Source organism: Chelmon rostratus, chromosome 14, assembly GCF_017976325.1.
Source record: "Chelmon rostratus isolate fCheRos1 chromosome 14, fCheRos1.pri, whole genome shotgun sequence".
NCBI lineage: Eukaryota > Metazoa > Chordata > Actinopteri > Chaetodontiformes > Chaetodontidae > Chelmon > Chelmon rostratus.
The window spans coordinates 10,273,646-10,296,304 of NC_055671.1; the positions used below are offsets into that span (position 1 = coordinate 10,273,646).

Below are 22,659 nucleotides of genomic sequence, written 5' to 3' on the forward strand. Positions count from 1 at the left end.
CAGACAGTTTATCTAGCTGTGAATCATGCAGAAATACAGTGTGCAGCTCCTCTTCAAAGCCACTTACAATTCATTCCTGATCGATGAAGGCCAGAAAAAACTGCAACAACTGTGGACATTTAGGTCTATTTTTTTGCAGTACCTGTAATAACCCTTTTTGATCAGTTCCAGACAATAAGGAGCCACAGAAACGAAAAAGAAACTGAAAGTTTCTCTGCACTTTACAAATGTCTTAAATAGCCTATGAGGTTTTGAGACAGACAGCCAAGTAATATGACTGATGAGAAAAAGTTTCCTAATCTAACCTGACTGTGTTAGAGAGACGGTTAGTGTTACTTTTGGCACTTAAATGGCACAGAGATACACATTGTGTAGATTAAGGTAACAAAAATGAGGAGAGATGGCACGCTAAATTAACTAAGTTAGTAGCCTACTACATTGTGTTTATTATTAATAACATACACTGGCAAGATTAAGGGTCAGCAGCTATGCTAGTGGCTCTGTGAAGCTAGGTGCAGCTGTGTTTTTAGCTATGGGAACATTAGCATGCTAACATGCTAACACAAAGACAGTCAACATGATGATACGAAGCAGGTACAGTGTTTATTATGTTCAATATTGCAGATTAGCGTGTTAGCATGCTAACAAACTGTAGAGTAATATTGTGATCCTTAGAGTGACGCTGCTAGCATGACTAAAAACACATGCTAATGTGTGCTATCACCTTTTAGTTTTTACTTTTTCTCATGTTTTTAATGAAAAGGCAGCCTGCATGTTTTGTTCTTGAGGCTAAGCATCCAGCTGGATTGTGGGAGTACAATTGTGTTTTCTTTCTGTGCAGTTAATTTTATTCGCCAACCACCTTCTTCCTGTAGCAAAGCCATCGGCCTGCAGACCTGCAGCTAAAACCTCTATACAGTATCTATTACTGAAGTCTGAATAAACTAAAGATTATTCAGTCAACCATCATCATCTTGTAATTTAATTTTGTTGTTGTAGTTTGCTGATGACTATGACTAAAGTCACTGATGCAAACATCATCTGTGGTGGGATTGTTTGACAAAAGTGGAGCCATTTCACCTTCTGAGTAAACAGTGTTTGTGTAAAGCACTGGATACCACAGGGTGGCACCAGACCAGTTGCTATGGAAACAAGGACAGTTTCATGGGTTGGGGGTCTTAAGAAGCTCAGCAATATATGGTTTGAACAAAGATGGTGAGAGGTGAGTGTCCAAGTTCAACCTGTGCTCACGTTGGTGGAGAGCGGGACTGTTTCCTGGCAGATGCTGGAGGTGAAGTTGGTTGTTGGAACAACATGAAGGCAATCTGTGATTGTTGAAAAAGAAGCTGCTGCCAATAATCTACACTCCCACTTTGAGACAGTGGAGAAAACGGATTGCTCGCACTTTGGCAGCGCGTTGTGAAACGTGCAGATGATGCTGCACCTAATTAATGCAGATAGACAACCATCATTTGTGCCCACATGATGGTGGAGAAGATTTGAAGGTTCCCAGAAAGAAACATGAGCAGCGTTTTAATGTCAGCCACCCTGGCACCGTGCAGGCAGTGCACAGAGACCGCTCTATGTGAACCAGTGCTCGTGTGTCAGATGGGGAACCACACATGGCCGGAAACATCTTAAATGGTCAGGGAGAGAAGCCCGGACCAGTTGGATTGTGAGTCAGTATTTCTAACTTTGACCATTCAAGGCCAATAAAATGAAATTATATGACAGGTCGCTGTTACATTCCTGGTGTTGCAGAGAATGCTCCAAGACTTCAAAATGACAGAAAATATAATGTAACATTTGCTCGGTACGGCTGCACTGGAGGAATCTGGACTCACGACTTCAGTCTGTGGCCATGCATACATAAACATGCATCCTGCCTGATTTCAGTAATGTAACTCCACCTCCCCACTCCCGTTTTTTTATAAGCATTTAGATTCATTTGGATTGTCAGTGCTTCTTTCAATATGTGCTCATTTTCACCAAATGGTATATGTCTCAAGACTGTGAGCTCAGGGACCGTCTGCGACAGCTCATTTCAGCAGGGCCACTGAACTAAAATGCATATTGTCGTTGATGAAAATGGTTAAAATCTCAACATGATTGCCTGAAATCAAGATACTGCTATTTGGTGCTGCCAACACTTTCATTTTTGCCCGTTCTATGGAGAGCTGTTGCACAGCTCGTGTTATTTTCAAGACAACAAGAGCAATAGATTATAAAAGTATAATCTATATAGTGCTCAAAACAAGATCTTGGATGGCTGTTGTTCTCTACCATGTATCCAGCATCACTAGGACAGTGCTGAAAGTGATCAAATTGCTGCATCAGACCATATGAAACAATAGCATGTTACAAAGCCTGATACAAGCCTTATTTCCCCTTTTTGAAGAGCAGACATAATCCACTTCAGTATTAACAAAAACCTTTCAAACTGCTTAAATCTGCACACTTCCTGCTAACAGCGAGCGCCTCCAGTGTCACCAAACATTTTCCAGATGATATAAGTGCACGAAAACTGCTCGACGCTTTACAATATCTTGACACGCCATTGAAACTACTGATAACCTCTGATCGTGACAACAGCTACTCAACTTTAATATTCTGTTCACGGCTTTTAAAAGACTGAATTTAAACGTCTGCTGCCTGTCCTCTCTTACTGCGAGGAAACAGCGAGAGTGTGAGAGCAGGCGAGGGGGGGCAAAGATTTCTTGTGACTTCCTCACTTTAGAGAATTCTTCTGTTGTGTGTGTAGCATTTCTGATAGCGGCTCTGCACCACTGCACCTGCTCTTTAGGCTGCAAGCACAAGAGGGGAGATGCATGTGAAAAGCTAGACAGGAAGAAGTCTTGTACCTCATTGAGTGCGACAAAAGGTTTCGGCTCGAGTTGATTGACGTCAGTTTGGTCAGGGCACCAGTGACAGATGATGACAGGAACTGGCTGATCTGTACCTGAAACAACATGCACTTTGCTGGTAAGTTGCAGTGAAAACTTAAAACTAAAAAAGGGAAGCACGCTGCTTTGGACTCTTTAGCACAAAGCTGTTGCCTTTAAATTACTCTTAACCTCTTCTTTGACTTGATGAAAATAAGAACATCTTACTGGTAGTTATTAAAAATGTTCCTGTTGTTATTATGTGTATATATTCTTTTAAAACTGGTGCAGGAGTAAACACCACACTCTGTCTGTTTGTGTGTGAACGTATGTGAGGGTGAGAGAAAGTTAACACATATTTCTTTTGTATGTTGGCACACTGTCAGTAAGCCAGGAAGGCCCCCTCCCCTGTGTTAATACTGTCTATTGTGAGCGTGTGCAGCGTGGATGTGGTGAGCATTTAGTCTGCTGCGCAACTATTTAGGGAAACTTTGGAACGGAAAGTGTGTAAAGGAAAGAATAATAATGAGGGAAAACAGAAAACAGAGGTACACAGCATTACTCAACAATAAAATACACGTCAGAGCTGCTTGCTGCTTCATAGTTGGAATTCAATACTTGTTTATCAAAGCCATTCTTCTCCTCAAAGTGTTTCTGTGTACTCACTGACAAGCTGCTATGGCTGAATATAAAGCTGTTGATTAGGATAATAGCAGAGTGGGTGAATGATGGAAAAGATGAGACTGAAAAAGATGTTTTTTTTTGCTTTTTTTCTACAGGTGGCCAGTGGACCAAAGCAAAAGGGAAACAGCAGGCACTGAAGAGTGCAGACGAATGGATGCCATGTTAGAGGGGTTGATGGAGACAGAGCCTCTCCCACACAGAGGACAGCGAGCCGGGCTCCAGTGATGATCCTCTCATCCCTACACCACAGGAAGGAGCACCCCGCAACTGGAGTACCACCTAAACACACATCTGCACACCTGGACGGACCCCTGCGGCGAGACACAGCCACATATTCTCCTCAATCTTCTTCCGTTACACTTGAGAACGCTTTGACTTGTGAAAACAGAGTTTGGCATCTCACAGAGGCATCTATGAGAGCCCAAGGGTTGAGAAGGTTCAGCCATCTTAAGTGGTGTGAATGAGGACTATATTTGCTGCTTTCACTCAGAGGGGTTTTTCATCTTCGTGCACAGTTCTCCCGTTTCACACCACCAGCACCATAGAGACCAGGACAGAAATTTAACTGGGAGGGCGGAAAGCTCTGGACCAGAGTGGGGAAAAGATTGTTGGACTGGAGTCGGTTTCTCAGGCGCCATGCAGTCAGATGACCTCTTCATCCGCAAGTTCCGCCGTCAGAACATGCGGCCGCCTATTGCCACTGTCAACTTTGACCCTAAACGGGACGCGGGTGTAGTAGAGTGGCCGCCCAGGAGGGAGGCTGACGGAGCTGATGGAGACAGCCTCACTCCGAGCCGTGCAGGCCTGACCCTGAGGTCCGTGGGAAGGGGCCACATCATGCAGAGAAGTAACAGCGATGTAACCTTAGGGGACCTGGACTCCTCTGGGAAGACAGGGGGCAAAACAGCTCGGGTGGTTGGTGAGAAGGTGGGTGCGGGGTCTCAGGGGGACTCGGGTGTGCTGCTTCACAGGGAATACGGCAGCCTGTCCTCACTGGAGAGACAGACTCAAGCCCAGGAGCCGAGCGCAGACGACCAGGGGCCCCTGAGTCCAAATGCCCTCCGCTTCAAAGACCCTTTCCTGCTTTTAGGACTGCAGGGCAACCCTCCAGAGCCTGAAGGATTCTTTCGGGGTCTGTCTCTTTCGACAGGGGACTCCCCAAAACCTGCCAAGCCGCCGAAGCCTGAAGGTCTAAGTAAGAAAACCAAACCTGTGCCCCCTCAGATCCCTCAACCAGGTCCATATGACAACATCGGGGGTGGAGCCTGGGTGAGGAACTTTGCCCACTACGACGTTCAGAGCATCCTGTTTGACCTCACCGAGGCGGCCACAAACAGGGACAGCATTGGCCGGAAAAAGAATATCACCTCAGGAGCTTCAGCCGCCTCCCAGCTGCGTCCCCTCTCCCAGGCCACCCCGTCCTCACCTGCACAGGGCGGGGGAGGCAACGGGGGGAACGCAGATGACCCTGAGCAGTCGCTGCTGCTGGACGAAGGTGATGGCAATGATAATGAGCTCCTGCTCAGCTGCCCCCACTTCCGCAATGAGACAGGGGGAGAAGAGCAGGTGGGTCTGGGTCGATCTCAGGGGAGGCGGGGACTCTGGTCGAGCCTGCGAACCCCCAACGATGCAGTGTCGGTCCTGGAGGAGCCCAGAGAGAGTCATGTACAACAGCAGGGCAAGAGCAACTACTTTATAGAGCATGCAGATCTGGGAGCCCATTACTATCGCAAATATTTCTACATGAAAGGTGCGTGCAGTGCAAGTCAGCTTTAATTTTTGCTGATTCAGTTTATGCCCAGTTGGTGGAGAGAATAATATCACAGGGGTAAAAATCAATTACTATCCAGCTTAGTAAAACAGAAAGTACACTCTGGTGCCATTCAAACATGGATTAACAGTCATGTTTCAACTCTTATCTGGGTGCAAATTTTCTGATTACTAGTCAGTTAGGAACTGTGGCAAAAATTATTAGGGAGGAGCAGGAGGTCAGAAAAGGGGGGGAGTCATGTATTTTTTCTTTTTCCTGAGTGGAGGGTAGTCAGACTTTTTTCTTTTAACTGGATTTCTATTTTACTTCAGCTTTCCCACGTAAAAGTTAATTGTATATGGAAACACAATTAGCTTAATTCAAATTTAAAAATAACCATATTTTATGTTTGCTTTGAATACAGTATATTGCTTTGATATATTAGCAGGGGGCATTGCAGTTAAGTGAATGGTTCAAAGAACATATTGATAAAAAAAAAAGATGATGATGATCTGTGTACATTTTTATAGAATGGAATACAAGATTCATCCCCTCTCCCCACTCTAACCACTATTGTACAGTCCCTAATGAGCACCAAATGTCAACCCCAGCACTGTGACAGTTTTTGACACGGTGCAGCACCTCTATTACTGTTCCTCACACTTGTATTTATGTGACTCCGCTGTCATCACAGAACACCAGAATTTCTTCGGCATGGACGATCGCCTCGGTCCAGTGGCCATCAGCTTCCGTCGAGAGGAGAAAGAAGGATCCAGCGGAGCTCAGTACAATTGCAGAATCATCTTTCGCACCACAGAGGTAAGCCTGCACTTTCTCTCCTCGAAGCTCTCGTCAAGTTCAGTGCATGTCATTCAGCTGGATGTGATGAATGCGAATCGTCTCCTCAGATGAAGACGCTGCGAGGTTCCATCTTGGAGGAGTCGGTGCCTTCCGCCGCTCGTCACACGACCCCTCGAGGCCTGTCTCCCAAGAGGCTGCTCGAGTTCATCATGCCTGAGCTGAACCTGCACTGCCTTCGCTTGGCCTCAAACTCCCCCAAGGTCCGGGACACCCTGCTGAAGCTGGATGAACAGGGGGTAAGTAAGGCTGCATCTGCTGACGCTAAATACTGCTGCATGTGTCAGGCAGAGAGCATTCCAGGTCGTCGGATAGTTACAAATAGCTGCAAGAAGCACATCAGACTGTCTGAAAACTGACATTCTGAAGTCTACACCTACTGTCCACAGTGATCAATCAGCTGTGTTAAGATGTGGAAAGTGCAGCTATTATATCTGTTCTATATATATTCTTCTCTCAACTACTTCTTCCTCAATGCTGACTGGTAGGTGCAATAAGCTGTCACTTTAGCTTCACTTTCATAGTCTGTGTTTTATGTCTGCATCGTTTCCTACTGTGCAGTTTTGTCAGGAGTAAATGCCATTTTCTGTTCTTTGTTTTTTATATCTATTTTCTGATAACCCAAAATTGTTTGTGTAATTATTTACAGGCCATAATGAATTTCAAAATATCAACATAACAACAGTTGTTTGTCACATGTGCTTATTTTGTCCAACAAAAACACAAAAAGAATAAAAAAAACTGAGATTAAACAAATAAAATGAAGAAAAGCGAGCAAATCTTAAGTCTAAGACAGCCAAAATTATCATTGATTATTTTCTGTTGATTGTATGATCATTTTCTAATCACCTACTACATGAATAGAAACTTCATTTTTATGAGGCTTTGCTGAACATTTAAACCCACCTACATCAGATAGCCTCCAGCTCCACCTTTGAGGATTGCTCCTTCAGAAAAAGACTGAATAACTCTGGCAAAATGAACTGTCTCTGTTTGAGGTATTGAGCAGCTGGAACTGCAGCATAAAAGCTGACAGGGATTAATAGGGCAAATGGTGTCATGCATGCTGTGTAGGTGTATAACATTTTACAACAGAATTCTTTTCAAACAAGCTTTTTGAGCTGTAAAGTGAGACGTCAAACGATGAGGAAATCCTATTAGATGAAAAGTCCTGGCAGTTTGAGTGAAAAGATGCTGCAAATATGCATATTTAAGAGTGTGGTGACGATGGTTGTAACCTCTGTGCTTCTCTGTCTTCTAATGTAGTTGAATTTCCAGCGGAAAGTTGGGGTGATGTATTGCAGAGCTGGGCAGAGCTCAGAGGAAGACATGTACAACAACGAGAGCTCGGGGCCGGCGTTTGAGGAGTTTCTGGATCTGCTTGGGGAGCGGGTGCGCCTGAAGGGCTGGGAGAAATACCGAGCTCAGCTGGACAACAAGAGTGAGCTGAAAACACGCACCACACCCCAATCCATTGGCTGGATCTCACCTTGTCGCAGGACATTATCCGAAGGGCATCAGTGCACCACTGAAAGCCTAAGATAACTGCTATCTAGCCCCATGTAATCTGAGTAATGCCTGCAAAATAGCATAGTCACTGCTGATTATCTCAGAGCAGCACAGAACAGCAAGTGGGGCAGATCTCACCCTGACTGTGACAGTTTTGTCTTTCATTGAGAGATGCTGAGTGATTTTACCGAATCTCTTTGTGTGATCTGTGCGTGTTTTGCTGTGTGTCGTGTGTTTGTGCAGCGGACTCTACGGGGACACATTCCCTCTACACGCGCTACCAGGACTATGAGATTATGTTTCATGTGTCCACTATGCTGCCCTACACAGCCAACAACACGCAACAGGTAAAATAAACCCATGTATATTTCAACATAGATATAGTGTTTGATTTCCTTTTCCTTCCTTTGTGTTGCAGAAGCATTTTTTTTCCCAATACCAGGTTCATGTCTTGGAGAATTTTCTCAAATGTTTCACCTCTATTACTAAAGAAAATGCATCGGTCTCGGTACAACCTTGATTACCCATCTCTGTTCAGACTGTCATGCTTTGGTAAATGCTTTAGAAAAACCCTCTGTACTCTGCAACAAGCATGACATAAAAATCCTGCCCCCCAGTGTTCACTCCCATCATGAAGGTATTCACCATCGCCTCTCAGGCAGCCTTCCTGTTCAGCTGACTGTCACAGCTTTATGTGCAGCCTGTGGTTTAAGCCTGTTTGCTGTCACTTACAAAGAAACCGGACACGACATACTACTATAGATTAAAGGTTTAAATAAAACAAAACATGGTTGTGACAAAGCCCTGAGATACCTCTTGAAACTGTCCGCTGTTCAGCAGCAAGAGCTTGGGATTTGGTCGTTTTAGTTAAATAATGTGTTTATCCTGCCTTTAGTGTTTTTTAAAATATAGTTTCAGTTCTCCGTTTTTCTATTTTGAGAGAAGTGGAATTTCATAAAAATGCCTCCTAATGCATAATCAATGAATTGTAAGTTACAAGACTCTGTGGTCTCCCAGGTGCAGTATTTTCTGAGCATCGAGTTGTCGTAACATTGAGAGCAACAGCACAGTCTTTGCCACGCAAGTGTATTTTAAAAAATGCTTGTTTCTCTTTTCACAAGTTAGCCTGTATTTCAATTAGCAGCTCTAATTTTATTTGTTTTAGTTGATTATTTGGATATTGTACTTAAATTATACACACATATATATACACACACATGTATATACATATATATATATATATATGTTCGTAAGAGTAATCCCTTATTCTTCTTAAAACCTTCATTGTGGATTCTTGAAATCTTGAAAAAAAAATAACACTGGCCTGCTTGTTTTATACATTTCTCTGTGTGTCCATCAGTTGCTGAGGAAGCGACACATCGGAAACGACATCGTGACAATCGTGTTCCAGGAGCCAGGCGCCCTGCCCTTCACCCCAAAGTCCATCCGCTCCCATTTCCAACATGTCTTCATCATCGTTCAGGTTCATGAGCCCTGCACTGACAAAACCTATTACAGGTCTGCCTTTCTATCACACTCTGTTCAAAATAAACACATCTTTTTACCCCCACAAAAGACCTTACCCTCCTCTCACAGGCTGGAATCTCTTCAGACAATAAATTCATGATCAGTCAGCGTGCCCTTTGTGCCTTAGGAAGTGGATTCGGTGTAGAAGCAGGTGTTACTATATGCACTCTTACACAGTAGTTGTGGGGCGACTCAGGAGAAAACACAAACCTGTGCACCACTGCAGCAGATTCAGTGTAAATGCTTGTAATTCTGGAGAGTACTACACAGCACTCAAGCACTGAAAACAAGACATAGATCGAACGTCTCTGGGGTACCCTCTCTCTCACTCTGTCATTCCTCTTTTCCTCTCTCCCTCTCAGGGTGGCTGTGACACGCTCTAAAGACATACCATTATTTGGCCCACTCTTCCCTAAGGGTGCCCGATTCCCTCGCTCGCCTGCCTTCAGAGACTTCCTCCTGGCGAAGGCAGTGAATGCGGAAAACGCTGCGGAGAAGTCAGAGAAGTTCCGCTCCATGGCCACCCGCACGCGGCAGGAATACCTGAAGGACCTGGCCGAAAACTACGTCACCACCACGCCCATCGACTCCTCCACCAAGTTCCCCCTGCTCTCCCTGGGGGGCAAGCGCAAAGACAAGCTGAAGGGTGCCAAAGGAGCCGAGCTGCACAGCGCCGGGGCGCTGGTGTGGGCTGTGATGGTCAACAGCGGAGATGATGGGGAGGCGGGAGAGCTCAGGCTCCCCTGTCTGCTCGGGGTGTCGGCTGAGTCGGTGGTGCTCATCGAGAGGTGCACCCGCAGGGTGGTGTTTAACTGCTCCTGCAGGGACGTCATCGGCTGGAAGGCTGTAACAGAGACTAAGGAGGGGGGGCCCTGCTTGGATATCTTCTATGAGCGTGGGGAGTCAGTGTCAATCAGTGTGATGGAGAGCCAGGCGGAGGATATACGAGAGGTGGTACAGAGGCTAGAGGTGGGTGGTCGTGTCCGGGTTTGAAATTATGCAGCGGGTGCTTTATGTCCTTCTGATTCATTCATCTTCCTCTTCCTCCCACCTGCAGCTGGTTACTCGAGGCTGTGAGGCTTTTGAGGTCACCCCCCTGCGTGACGGAGTTGGCCAGCCTGGCTTCCTGATGAACGAAGAGGGCTTTGTGACGGAGCTGCAGCGGTTCTGCTACGCCGAGAGCGGAGGCCTGCAGCTGTGGGCTCGTGTGGTGCGGCTGTGCGGTCACTCGCTGGTTCACCTGAGCCCCGAGGAGAGGACCAGGCTGCTCCGCACCGCACACAAGATCCACATCACTGTCATCCCACCGGACGAGAACGGCAAGCCTCGCAGGTGGGTGAGGCAGCAGACAGGAGGAGGAGGAGGAAGGGAGAGGGGGAGGCTAACGAGGGCACGTTTGGGTCAGCAGACACAGGGTGAAACTGCAGAAAGGGCTCATGGGTATAAAGCGTGCTCAGGAAAGTGAAGAGTAGTCCCAGTGAGGGGGTGAGAGAGAGGCTGACAGCAAATAAAAAGGAGGGGCTTAGTGGGACAAGACAGAAAAACAAGAGAGGTGCTACTCAAGGGTCACAGCTCACTCTGCTGTTGATGATGGCCTGCAGTCAGTGTCACACCAGCTGGCTAACAACCAATCAATCCCTCTAATGATCTCTAATCACTCTGGCACTCTGGCTGTCCCGCTGTTACCAGCGCACGTTCCACTCCACTGAAGTTAGGGGGCAGAAACAGCTGTGGAGAAAACTGTTAGAATAAATAAAAGCCAACATTAAACTGGACATCGCTGCAGCCTGAACTTCAGAGCAACATCTCAAAGCTGGCAGCAGAAGCATCCTCAGAGAACCCCCCCAACCCCCAGTTTATTTATATGTCAGTTCTGTGACAACAAAGCACAAATTGTCACATAGATGTCACAATTCTTCACAGGAAGTGGAGGCTCAGGGATTTCAAAGGAATAAAATAGAAGCTTATACAAATATAGCCCTTTTTTTTTGCCTGCTCATCTTTGTTTTTGCCCTCTGGATTAATTAGTGACTCAACTGAGCAATGAGATGCTGGACGGAAAAGAGAGGTGATGCTTTTCTTCTCACAAGTATGTTGCTTTGTGCTCTGCAGAAGTTTCTCTGAGCTGTACCAGAAAGCCATCAAGGATGCGGAGTGTAAGCCCGGCGAGGATCAGTCTGGAGAGGCCTGGGTGCTGGATGAGAGGGAAGAAGAGGAGGAGGAGGAGGAGGAGGAGGAGGAGGCGGACAAGCTGAAGGCGGGCGGGGTCGATGAAGCGGATATAATGGAGGTGCAGGTGGAGGCTGAAGAGGGCGAAGGGCAGTCTTGTGATAAAGGGCAAAGTGAGAGAAGTCACGGCTCGCTCCTCACGCCGCCCAGTTTACCTTTGTTACGGGCAACTTCTTTGCAGGAACAGCCGGCCAATCAGAACCAAGAGGGCAGCGCCTCGCAGCTCACACGCAGCTGCTCGTTGGAGCGACGGCCGTCCCTCAGGGATTCGTGTGATGGGTGAGTGTTTACTAAAGCTCAAGTCGTTAGCCTAGCATCATGGAGGCATTATAAAGAAATACATAACAAGAAATGCTGCTTTGCGAGAGGTTAAAATCTTTATAGTTCCATGTGCAAAGCGGGTAAAAGGGCTCTTAAATCATCCAACATGGCTGAAAATATCCTCAAACTGGAGCTGACTCATCACAATTTAATCTCAGAGTCAGTGCGTCACTTTTCCTGCAAAGGACAAGGCACAGAGAAAGGACACCAAGCAGTGTGTCACTCTGCGTCACTGAAGTGTGTTAACTTAATGTGAAAGTTTCTGAATTATGTGTCACATCAGAAAACTCACTCTGATGTACCTTTTCCAATTTTCCTTTTTTCTAACTCTGGCTTGTAATAATTGGACGGTTGAGCAGTAGATCTTCAGCTCTTCAGTGGTAAAAAGATGCGAGGTTTTTTCTTTTTCAAACCGTAAAAGCTGCCGAAAAGTCAACGCGTTTGTTTCCATCAAACAATCACTTATGTGATGGTCTGCACTGTGCGATACTTCCTCATCCTCTCGAGGCCTTTGTCTGACAGTCAGGAGAATGTTAGCCCAGTGTTGAGCTCCAACACAGCAGGACATGTATGTATCCGTCTGACAAATGATTTTAACACACTGCTTGGTTTTCCCCCCTCGAGAACTCCAAAAAGCAGCTTGAAGAGGAAATTGTGAAGGAAATATTCATGAGGATGATATTAAACTCTGCTGCTCGCCAAAATGAATCTGACTGCTTTTTATTGTCACGCAAAGCAGAACTGAACAATCTGAGCGACACCGCATCAGATATGATATTCCTGATAGATGATTTTGTGAGCGCAGGATAGCAAACATCAATCAGGCCGAAGTCTAAGCCATCCTGGAGATTACTTGTCTAAGTGCTCCAGTTTCTGCTTTGACCTCTGGATTAGATAAAAAGTGTCATGAAGCATCAACAGCAGATTTGCTTTGTGGTCTCTCCCCCCTCACCCACCCACCCACCGCCGCCACCGCCACATCCCTCCCTCCCTGCCCGGCGGACAGGCACGTGTACGACAACGTGGGACTGAAGGGGGAGTGCCACGTCTATGAGAACGTCGGCGAGCTGAGAGACGCCACACCTGATTTGATCCTGGCCGTCAAACCCAAGGTTCCCCCGGAGGACAAACAGGTGACAGAGCGAGACGAAAGGACATCTGAGTGGTTTCTCCACAGCGCTCCATCCCCTCTCTGACACTGTCGCTTCCCCTCTGTCTCTATCTCTGTGGCTTCAGTTCATGGCGGCTGAGTTTGGCGATGACAAAGCTTCGGCGAGTGACTCGTCCTCCCGGCTGTCGTGCGTGGACCGAGCTGAAAGAAATTCACGAGCCCTTAGTCTACATAACTCCATCACTAAGAGTAAGTACTTCCTCATTCCTCCATAATACATCATTAGAATACATTTATGATTGCTTTAGCAAAAGGAACGCATGCTGCATGTAGAAAATACAAATAAATGTGGGGAAATGAAATTAGGAGACAAACAGCACACAGAGATGTTCTGACCCAGAACTCAAAACAAAGCCCCCATCTCAGACAGAACAGCTGACCCGACTGCTCACACGATGCCAAAATGGAGCAATTACACATGTTTGCAAATCATCTCAGCCTGATTTAATTCCTCTTTCCCAGATTTTTTCTGCCTTAAACCCCTCTCTTCATTATCCTCCCTCTGCTCCCCACTGCATCCCCTTTGTCCCTCCTCTTTCATCCACGCTGCCCCCCATTCCGCTAATCTAATATCACCCCTGCTCTGCTGCCACCCCCTGCCAGGGCTGGGATAAAAGGGGGACAGATGGGTAGTGGGAGGGGTGGAGTTTTAGGAAGCCCCAAATCAAGGAGCCCCTCTTTACGCCATCTGCTCTGCCTCTGCCGAGACTATGAGACTCATCGTTTAACTGCAGTAAGAGCGCACTTGCTCATCCTCTCATCAGATTCTTCTGATTGTTGTGGGGGCGGCCTCTGAAGCCTCTGATTGTTTTATATTGCGTTCTTTCACAGGAAGTCTGCAGGTCGTTAAAGCGCATCGCAGCTTTTTAAGCTGCAAGATGAAACTCAAGGCTTTAATAGATCTTTAAAAGCAACGATTGTGGCAACTTGAATGTCATTTTTTTAAAAATGTCATTGTTTAAAAGCATTTTTATCAAATTTATGTGCAAATATTTACCAAAACTTGCTACTCAAATGATATTTAGCTCGTTGTCTTACATTAATTTTATCTACCATGTCCATCTCCACTGGTGTCAGAGATACCCTGCAAAGTCAGAAACATTATGCAGTGAAACCTGCAGGCATAAATCATATCACTTCCTCCCTCTGTATCCTGCCCTGAGTCTGACCACCATTAACACAGCAGCATCCCCCAGTGGTGGCTCTCTGTTACTGTAGAACAGCTGCTCAAAACTCTGCAGCCCCACTGTTCAGCTGTATTATTGTCCCTGCTATGTTATATACGCTACACTGAGACGCGTTTCGTACGAAAGCCTCATGAATCTCGTCTCTTCCCTCTCAGTTCTCTCAGAGACGACAGATTCGACTGAGGAGGAGTGGCAGTCCATCGCTGACCTGGCCACAGCCTGCCGCAGCATCCTGGAGGCTTTGTCACGAGAGGGTGAGCAACTATTTATACAGGCACACCTCACTTAACTCTATATGTACATGTGAAATGATTCAATAATCTTAGCAAACAGCACAATTGCAAATAGCAAGAGGAACCTGGAATTCATATTTTATTTTTCATCCACAATCTTAAGATTCAAGTTACATGGACTCTATTTTTTTTGTGTAATAGAAACTGTAATGTTTGCAACAAAATAATTAATTGTGTTTACACTCTATTATCAAAAGTATGTGGCCACCCATGGCTGTACTTTTGGTCTGAGGCTGTTTTTCGTGGTTTGGACTCCTTTGTTCTGAATAAGTAAAATCGTAGTGATACGGCGAACAGTGATATGTAAGGTTTGTGGCTTCAGACCCCTGACCTCAACCCTAAGCAGCACCTCTGGGATGAACAGGAACGCCGACCACGAACCAGCGCTTATAACCCAACACCAGTTTCCCACCTCACTTATGCCCATGTGACTGGATGGGAGTAAATCCCTGCAGCCTGCAAGAAAATCTTGGTGAAAGAAGACTACAGGCTTTCAATAGGTTGCATTGAGATGTTCAGCAATCACATATGGGTGTAATGTTCAGTTGTCCACATACTTTAGGCCATATAATGTATGTTATGTTTAAAAAAGCAGAGAGGACTTTTGCACATGAGTGCAATGGATCTGCATATGAATAAAGTGTTTTGATTATTGTACATGGATATTTCAAATGGTAATAATGTGGATAATGTTCTTCACCACAGACCGTAAAGCCGGAGACCCCTCCCAAGCTGGAGACCAGACAGACGGCAAGCTGAGAGACTCAAAGGAGAGGTGGGTTGCTATGCAGTACATGCAGGGTGAAGCGGACAGTTCAATATCTCTGCAGTTAGTCTCTTGGTTTTCTCTTTGTCTGAATCATTGCACACATCTCTTTATTCTACATCTTCTCCTTTATTCTCTCAATTATTTAGCCTTTATCGGCTACATCCAACCGTTTGGCTCGATGCGATGGCCTCTCTCCCCCACAAAGCGAGCCCTCGTGCTGACTCAGTGATGCACTTATCGCACGCAGATGCAGATGCTCACACGCACACACACACACAGCGTGTCTGAGTCACTGTCATTGTCATCTTTCTGTAGAACTCCCACTCAGATCCATTCTGTTTTACTTTCATACTTTTACCAGCTCCTGGGTCGCCTTATTTTTCTCCTCCGTGCTGTGTCTGAACACACAAAGTCCACAGAAGTGTTGGCAAAAAGCAAAACAGAAAATGAGTCAAAAAGAAAATAAGCAAACACCAACGTAAAGCTTTTCTGCAGTCCAAGTCTCCAGTATTTGCAGGCGCAGTTTATGTCCACCCACATGCTGCAGAGGTCAGCGTTGATGACTATTTCACCATTACATTTGGCTCCATCTGGCATGTAAAACGCTTTAAAAAGACACTAGTACAGTAGATTCCCTTAACTGTACAGTACACTTCCTACACTGTACTACTTCATCACCTCTTCTTACTATCTGTGAAACTGGACTTGCAAATTGCAATAATTATCACAACATGGAGAAAATAAATATTTATTTTCTTCAAGAAACTCAGATTGTGTTTGGTGCCTTCAAAAAAAATCTAAATCTATCCTCGAATACAGTTCACACTCATTATGTGGTAATTTTTTATAGCTTGCAGAAATGAGTTTTACACAAACAAACAAACAAAAAGATTAAATCTCCCTCTGTATCAGTTATCATCAAGTCTTTTTGATGTTCGTTCCTTTAAAGGCATCATCATGCTTTTCACATCACCGGGAGCCTTGTGCTGTCTGTAGGGTGGAGTCATTATTTATAACTGCAGTCAGACGAAATGCATCATGGGATGACTATGCTCGCTCAGAATGGGTCTGCTTGTCAGCCGTAGCAATTACTGTAAAGTGATCTCTGAACATTACAGGTTTCATTAAAGGCAGCAGGGAGTTCACTCTGTATGTGATGAAGGGAGACGTTAGAACAGAAATGGAGGCAGCCACCTTGTTGATTTGTTGCTTGGAAAACTAAAAAGTTTTGATAACTCCAGTCCCCACGTGTGCGTTTTCCGATTACGAACCGCCAACTTGACGAAGTGTCACTGCGTCTCTTTGTTGCAGTGACTCTCCAGGCCACCTAGAAGAGAAGGTATCGCAGCTGGAAGCCATGCTGAGGAAGCTGCAGGATGACCTGCAAAAGGTGCTTTGACTTTCATGAATGTTTCTCTCTGTAATAATATTTTCAGTGAGCTCAACGGGAGAGTCAGCAGGTAGGAAAAAGCATTTAAATTGTTTCAGCTTCTGTCGCTGCAGCCTTTTGTTTACTTGTACAAGTCCTCCCGTCCTTTCAGCCATCGCAAGTCACAGCTGACTCACTGCAGATGTATTAAATATAAAGACACTCAAAAAAGCATTTATTTATTCATACTTTTGTTGTAAATTTGTACAGTAACATTTTCAGATTCTTTGAATATTCTAATATCATACTTCTAAAAATTGTATTTATGACAACTCCTTTAATGCTGTTATTAATATTTTAATAGTACTAGTGCTTTCCTCTTTCCATAATTCTGTGTTGCTATGTTTACTTTTCATGTAGATGTCAAAGAATACTGTATGTGATGAATTCAAAAAGCTTATTCTCCACCTCAGAAACAGCCTGAAAAAAAAAACATACACAGTTCTCCACACAAGGTCCACTTGTGTTTCCAGAGCTTTCAGCCACATCCCATGGCATTCCTCAGCTCATGGAGTCGGTCGGCAGCAGACAAGTGGACCCTGTGTTGAGGGTTTTTGGTCAATAGTGTGTGTGTCTCTGTTTGTATAAAATATTATATAAACATATTATTCCAACCAATTAAATGGAACGTTCTCTATTCATTTTAAGCCCTTGATTAGGACTGCAACTATACTACTGATTCCTGATTCATCTCATGAATATCTTTCAAATAAACCAATCATTTAGTGGATGAGCTCTCAAGAATTCTGTTAAAATTCTATTTGTTGCTGGAACAATTAGTTGATTAACTGATTACCTGATCAACAGAAAATTATAATTTTGATCAACAATTAATCGCTTGTGTTATTTATGAAGCAAAAAATGACATTTTTGGTTCCAGCCTCTGGATTGTGAAGTTTTGCTGTTTTTCTCTGTTTTATATGACGGTAAATAGAATATATTTGGGTTTGTGGCTGTTGGTCGGACAGAATGAGCAATTTAATGACATCACCTTCAGCTCTGGGCAGCCATGATGGCCAGCTGTTTACCGATTGCATGTGATTAGTCGCTCACTCAGTGTGACCGGCAGCCTCAAACCTGAAAGCACTGAGAGTGCTGTCATCAGGGTTAGGTGGTAACGGATTACATGTAATTACGTAATCTGAAAAAATGAGTTATTAGATGATAGTTGCGTTGTCAAGGATTGCTTGATTACATTTTTGATTATGCCTTTGATATGCCAATTTTAAAATTGTGATTACCAATGCCGCATTAATTCATGAAAGGAGCGTCTGACTTGATGCACAATGCATTTTATTTGCACTGAAAATGTTTTGAGATGTTTAAAGAGAAAAAAAATGACATTTGAAGTTTTGAGATTTTAAGTTTTTGGTGCTGCGTCCACTTTTCAGTGTAGGGTGCAATATTTTCAATGTTTGATTTTGAAGTAATCCAATAGTGTTCAGATTTTTTCTAACATGAATTACAAAAATTGCCATGTAATTTGTATTCAGCAATATTTCACCATAATCTGACCCAACCCTGGCTGTCACTTAGAGTCTGAACTACTCTCATTTCCTGTCAAAGAAATGATCATTTCAGTGACTGATTGTTTCTTTTTCCTGCTCTGCAGTGAGATGTGCTTCTCTACAATGTTGTTGTTTTATTTCAAGCTCTGTGTTTATGTGTGCCCACTAGTTCCCTTAAAGCCACCGCTGTACCTGTCGCTCCCCTCCCGTTCCTGCCACAGCGATCTGAGCGACGGCTTTTGTTTTGTTGTGTGCCGATGTCTTTCAGGAGAAAGAGGACAAGGCGGTGCTGCAGGCCGAGGTGCAGAGCCTCAGGCAGAACAACCAGCGGCTGCAGGAGGAGTCGCAGAGCACAGTGGCTCGCCTCATCAAAGTCACCGAGCTGCTGTGCAACGTCAACAAGCCCTGTTAGCCTCACCGCTGCGCGCACAAACACGCGAATCAGCAGAGAGAAAGATGCAAATCGTACAACGTGCTTGTACGCTCAGTATACTTATTTTGTTTGTGCGTATTTGCAAAAGCAGACACACACACACACACACACACACATACATCTCTTCAATCTGTGTATTACCACAGTCTCCGTCCTGATCCTGGACCTGCCTGTTGGTGAGGGAGTATGCAAATCAACTCATACAAAAGAAAAAAAAAAAGACATTTTCAAGATCCCTTCATAGACTGACCAATGGGCAGCTCTCAGGCTGCTGCGTTGGTGTGCTATGCCAGAGTGCTTCTCTTGGTGTGCGTGATGATACAGTGCGTGCGTGGATGTGTGCCGCATGTGTGGGTGTGCGTGCGTCCGTGTGTGTGCATCTCTTACTGTACCTTGCTTCAAATACTTGACAAGCTGGGCTGAATAGCACTTGCATAAAAAGTGGCAATTAAGACTGAGAGACACTGTATAGCATGTTTGGTGGTGTCTTATCTGAAATGACCAAAAGTGTATATATATATCACCAATAATATATGTGAACAGTAGTGTTGCTATCCTCTCTGCCAGATGTGTAGTCGCAATCTCTGAGTGTGGTTCTGCCTGGCGCTGATAGTGTGGAAGGCCTTGAAACAAAACGCAACAAGAAAAAAGAAAAACAAAAAAAAGGAACATGACAATGACGAGCCTGCGGGCTGCCTTCTACTTCAAAACATGTAATGATGCTAAGTGACTGGCCTCAGAGCAGGGTCTGTAAGGACATCTCTCTGCCCTCCTCACATCTCAGCAGTACTGTATTTAAGACATTCTGGAGTTTTCAAGGAGAGACCATTTAAAAAAAAACAAAAAAACTGGAAAGGATGTTCACGGGGGGAAAAAATGAACTGAGCATGCTTGTTCCTCCTGAAAGTGTGTATGAAAACAATATTAAAGTAAAGGTCGTACCTCTCCTGAAGACACAGACAATGGCAGGAAAGAAATGCTTCAGCTTCCTTCCATGATAGCCTGTAGCTGTTTTCTTCTAACCTCACTATTGTAGCAGCCATACTGTAGAAGATCTCCTCCTGCTGGCCTGAACCACAAAATGCCAAAAGGCAGCTTTTCTTTGAGCTGGCAAAATAGCTTTAGGTGTGTGAATAAAACACCTTGAACTAATAGTGAAATACAGAATATTGTATTTAAATATGTTTTGTGTTTGGCGGATGTCTACGGTGACTAGTTTTGGGTAATTGTTCAGTATGGCTTGTGAGTGGTAGGGGTAAGGACAGTAGGTGAAGTCTTACCATTCCACCCTGATGTGTGTTTGTGTGTGTTTCTGTGTCGTTCTTGCACTTTTTTTTTTTTTTTTGTAAAATCAGCACTGGACGGGGCACACGCTGTGCTTTACTTAGCCTGCCCGGGTTATGTCACGCTCAACATAACAAGGTGGATAGGATCTCATCCCCCTCACGCCACCTTACCTCACCTTTTTGTGTCCACTGCTGATGGCGCCAATAAACACACGTGTTCAGAGGAGTTGGACTGCTTCTCCTCAGTGCCAACGAAAAGCCCAGGCAGCTCTCTTGAATCCCGCTGAAATCGAACCGAACTGACTCGACCACAAACTTATAAAAAGAAAAAAAAAGAAAAAAAACTCTAAGGGATGCCAAACGTTCGCCAGTCACTCAGACTCTCTTGTTTCTTGTACAAACTTCCTCTTGTAATTTTATTTTAGAGTCACTGTGAATACCTGGTACCAGCATATTAAGATACAGTATATACAGATTAAATTATGAATCTAGACTTTATCAGTATGTGAAGATACTGTATGTACAGCTGAACTGTTCCATGTTACTTAGTGCATTGGGTTGTGTACGCCCTCCTTTTGCAGGATGATTTATGCAGACGAGTGTTAACCGTGGCCGTGCAGGCTCCTGTCTCATCTCCTGTCCATGCTGAAGCCTCATGACAGAACAGGGAGACGCCGGTGTGAGAAGACCTGTCTTACTGTGTCTTGTATAGTTATTTAGATTGTAGGAGGTTGGTCAAGCATGAGAATGTGCCAAGCAACTTCCAAGCTCCCCTCTGTATGTGTGTATGTATAAAAATGTAACTTATTAATCATGCAAATGTGGATTTTCTTGTAGCTGTTTAAACTGGAGGGATGTCTCGAGGAAAAAATGTGAAACAGGGCGGAAAGGAAAGGTGGGCTTGGTTGTAAATTTTAGTTTCTTTTGTAGAAAAACAACAATGATATGACATGACAAAATACTATCTGCAAACCTTGCTTAATGTGACTCTTGTTATCATTCTAGTGTTGAGCTATTTCAGCTATGGCTCGTACATATTTAATAAGGTCTTAAAACACCATTAGGTACGCCTTAATGAGTGAAACTCTTCTTTCAGAATGGATGGTCAAACTGGTCATACTGGTGTTATGTGAAGGCTTATTTCTGACTTTGTGCCTACCTGAAAATGTAATGTATGTTAACCCAGCATAGTGACCTCATTTCTTTGTCTTTGGTTGCACGTACTGAGGTTTTCTTAGTGGCGTTTGAAGGATTTTCTAAGAGACCGTCTCAACATCCGGTCTTTCATCCGCCGTGCGGGGAAAAGTAATTGAGTAACACATGGTCCGAAAGAGCAGATAATAATAATAGGTGTGTGTTGTTGATCTGAAGCATCACTGAAGCTCAGTGAGTACCACCGATTGTTCAAAGACACAAACGGACAAATATATGATTTTTAAAAGCGAATTAAAAGGAAAAAGGTGCTTAAAATGACTGACAATGCATTGAAGTCGAGTTTAAGTTGAAATGAATGTGTTGAATGGCGTATGCTTCCTCTAAGGGATGATTATTTTGGTATTTAAATATTTAAAAGATAATAAACTGAGAAAATCCAACCGAGTATTTGAAGAAACAAATCTGATTGTGGCTGAATGACCTGAAAGGGACACGAGAGGGGAGAAACAGCGATGTTTGTTCATGTTACTTATCTGGAAATGCAACAATCTGAGCCTGGTCCCAAGCAAAGTGATACAGACGCTTTATCAACACGCTGACAAACAGCCCAAAGGCAGATAAAGTAGAGATACTAGTGTAGCCGACTTTAAGATATGATGGGATGATTGTGGGAAGTGTTTGTCATTCTGTTCTGGTTTGTGGAAGATAAAAAACTAAAAATAAAAAAAAGTAGGTTAGCTGGAATCTGAGTGAACGGTTGTGAATATTTAAAATCTTTTCATAGACAGCAGAGAGAATATGAAGGTGCACAAGTGTTAAAAAACCTGTGTTTTAATAGGCTGAATTAGTGATTGGAGGAAAGACAACTCCAGCCCCTGCACAACATAAGATGTAAACATCTCTTAAATCAGAGAGGTGTGGATATGATTGTATTGATTTGCAGGGATAGAAATAGCAATTAGACCTTGTTGTGAAAGTACAGTGTAAATGAGTAAACTCATGAAGAAGTCATGGAATTACCCCCCCAGCAGAGTCTAGTCAGGACTGAAGGTGAACCTCTGTTGCCAAGGAGCAGAACTCAACGTACCGGTCTGGACTCTGACGGACGCAGGAGGCGGAGGTGACGGCAGCCCAGGAGGAGACAGTTTTAAGGCCTGATGTGGTTTGTCTCAGACGGAGGTCACGGCTGAATCAGACCGGTTTGAAAGAATAGAAAGTAGAGGTCTGTTCACGAGGTGGGATGAAAGCACAAGAAATATGTATAAACATAATCTGAGTCACAATGTCCTGTGTGGGGAGCAGTTCCTGAGGCTTCTGCTGTTATTGAACTGGCAAAAAGACAAGTAATATACAAAGTATTTCTTCTATATATACGATAATAACAAAGAATAAAATTATGTTTTTGGTATAAAAGGCAAAGGCTATGCTTGAGGTACTTTTAGATACCATTTGGTTTTTATGTTGCTGCATTTACACTGCAAATGACAAACACACTGTAGACAAGCGCGAATAGCATTTATACCATGTCAGTGAGAGAACTGCTGGGTTTCTGTCACACCAGCTGCTTATTTGCAGTCGTTCCAGGTGTGAATCAATCCCACAGCTGAGATGAAACCCAGCAGCTCTGAGACGCAGGATTAAAAAACACTCATCTCCTCCCAATCAAAC

The 22,659-nt window shown here is 44.3% G+C and overlaps 1 protein-coding gene across 5 annotated transcripts in view; it reads left to right on the forward strand.

The window, feature by feature from the left end:
- The window catches only part of zmp:0000001168 (signal-induced proliferation-associated protein 1), a 34,784-nt gene extending 12,405 nt beyond the window's left edge, over nt 1-22,379 (forward strand). For 2 of the 5 annotated variants that reach the window (XM_041951735.1, XM_041951732.1), the window contains exons 2-16: nt 3,662-5,316; nt 6,011-6,135; nt 6,225-6,413; nt 7,441-7,615; nt 7,927-8,030; nt 9,044-9,201; nt 9,573-10,179; nt 10,268-10,542; nt 11,323-11,718; nt 12,767-12,893; nt 12,997-13,120; nt 14,274-14,372; nt 15,117-15,186; nt 16,492-16,570; nt 18,386-22,379. In XM_041951735.1, the coding sequence (XP_041807669.1) occupies nt 4,203-5,316; nt 6,011-6,135; nt 6,225-6,413; nt 7,441-7,615; nt 7,927-8,030; nt 9,044-9,201; nt 9,573-10,179; nt 10,268-10,542; nt 11,323-11,718; nt 12,767-12,893; nt 12,997-13,120; nt 14,274-14,372; nt 15,117-15,186; nt 16,492-16,570; nt 18,386-18,529 (3,786 nt within the window). In that variant the 5' untranslated portion in view covers nt 3,662-4,202 and the 3' untranslated portion in view covers nt 18,530-22,379. Of the gene's footprint in view, nt 1-2,847; nt 2,983-3,661; nt 5,317-6,010; nt 6,136-6,224; nt 6,414-7,440; nt 7,616-7,926; nt 8,031-9,043; nt 9,202-9,572; nt 10,180-10,267; nt 10,543-11,322; nt 11,719-12,766; nt 12,894-12,996; nt 13,121-14,273; nt 14,373-15,116; nt 15,187-16,491; nt 16,572-18,385 lie in introns of those variants that run through there. The other 3 variants (XM_041951734.1, XM_041951736.1, XM_041951737.1) reach the window with 3 other exon arrangements.
- Nucleotides 22,380-22,659: the final 280 nt, after the last annotated feature.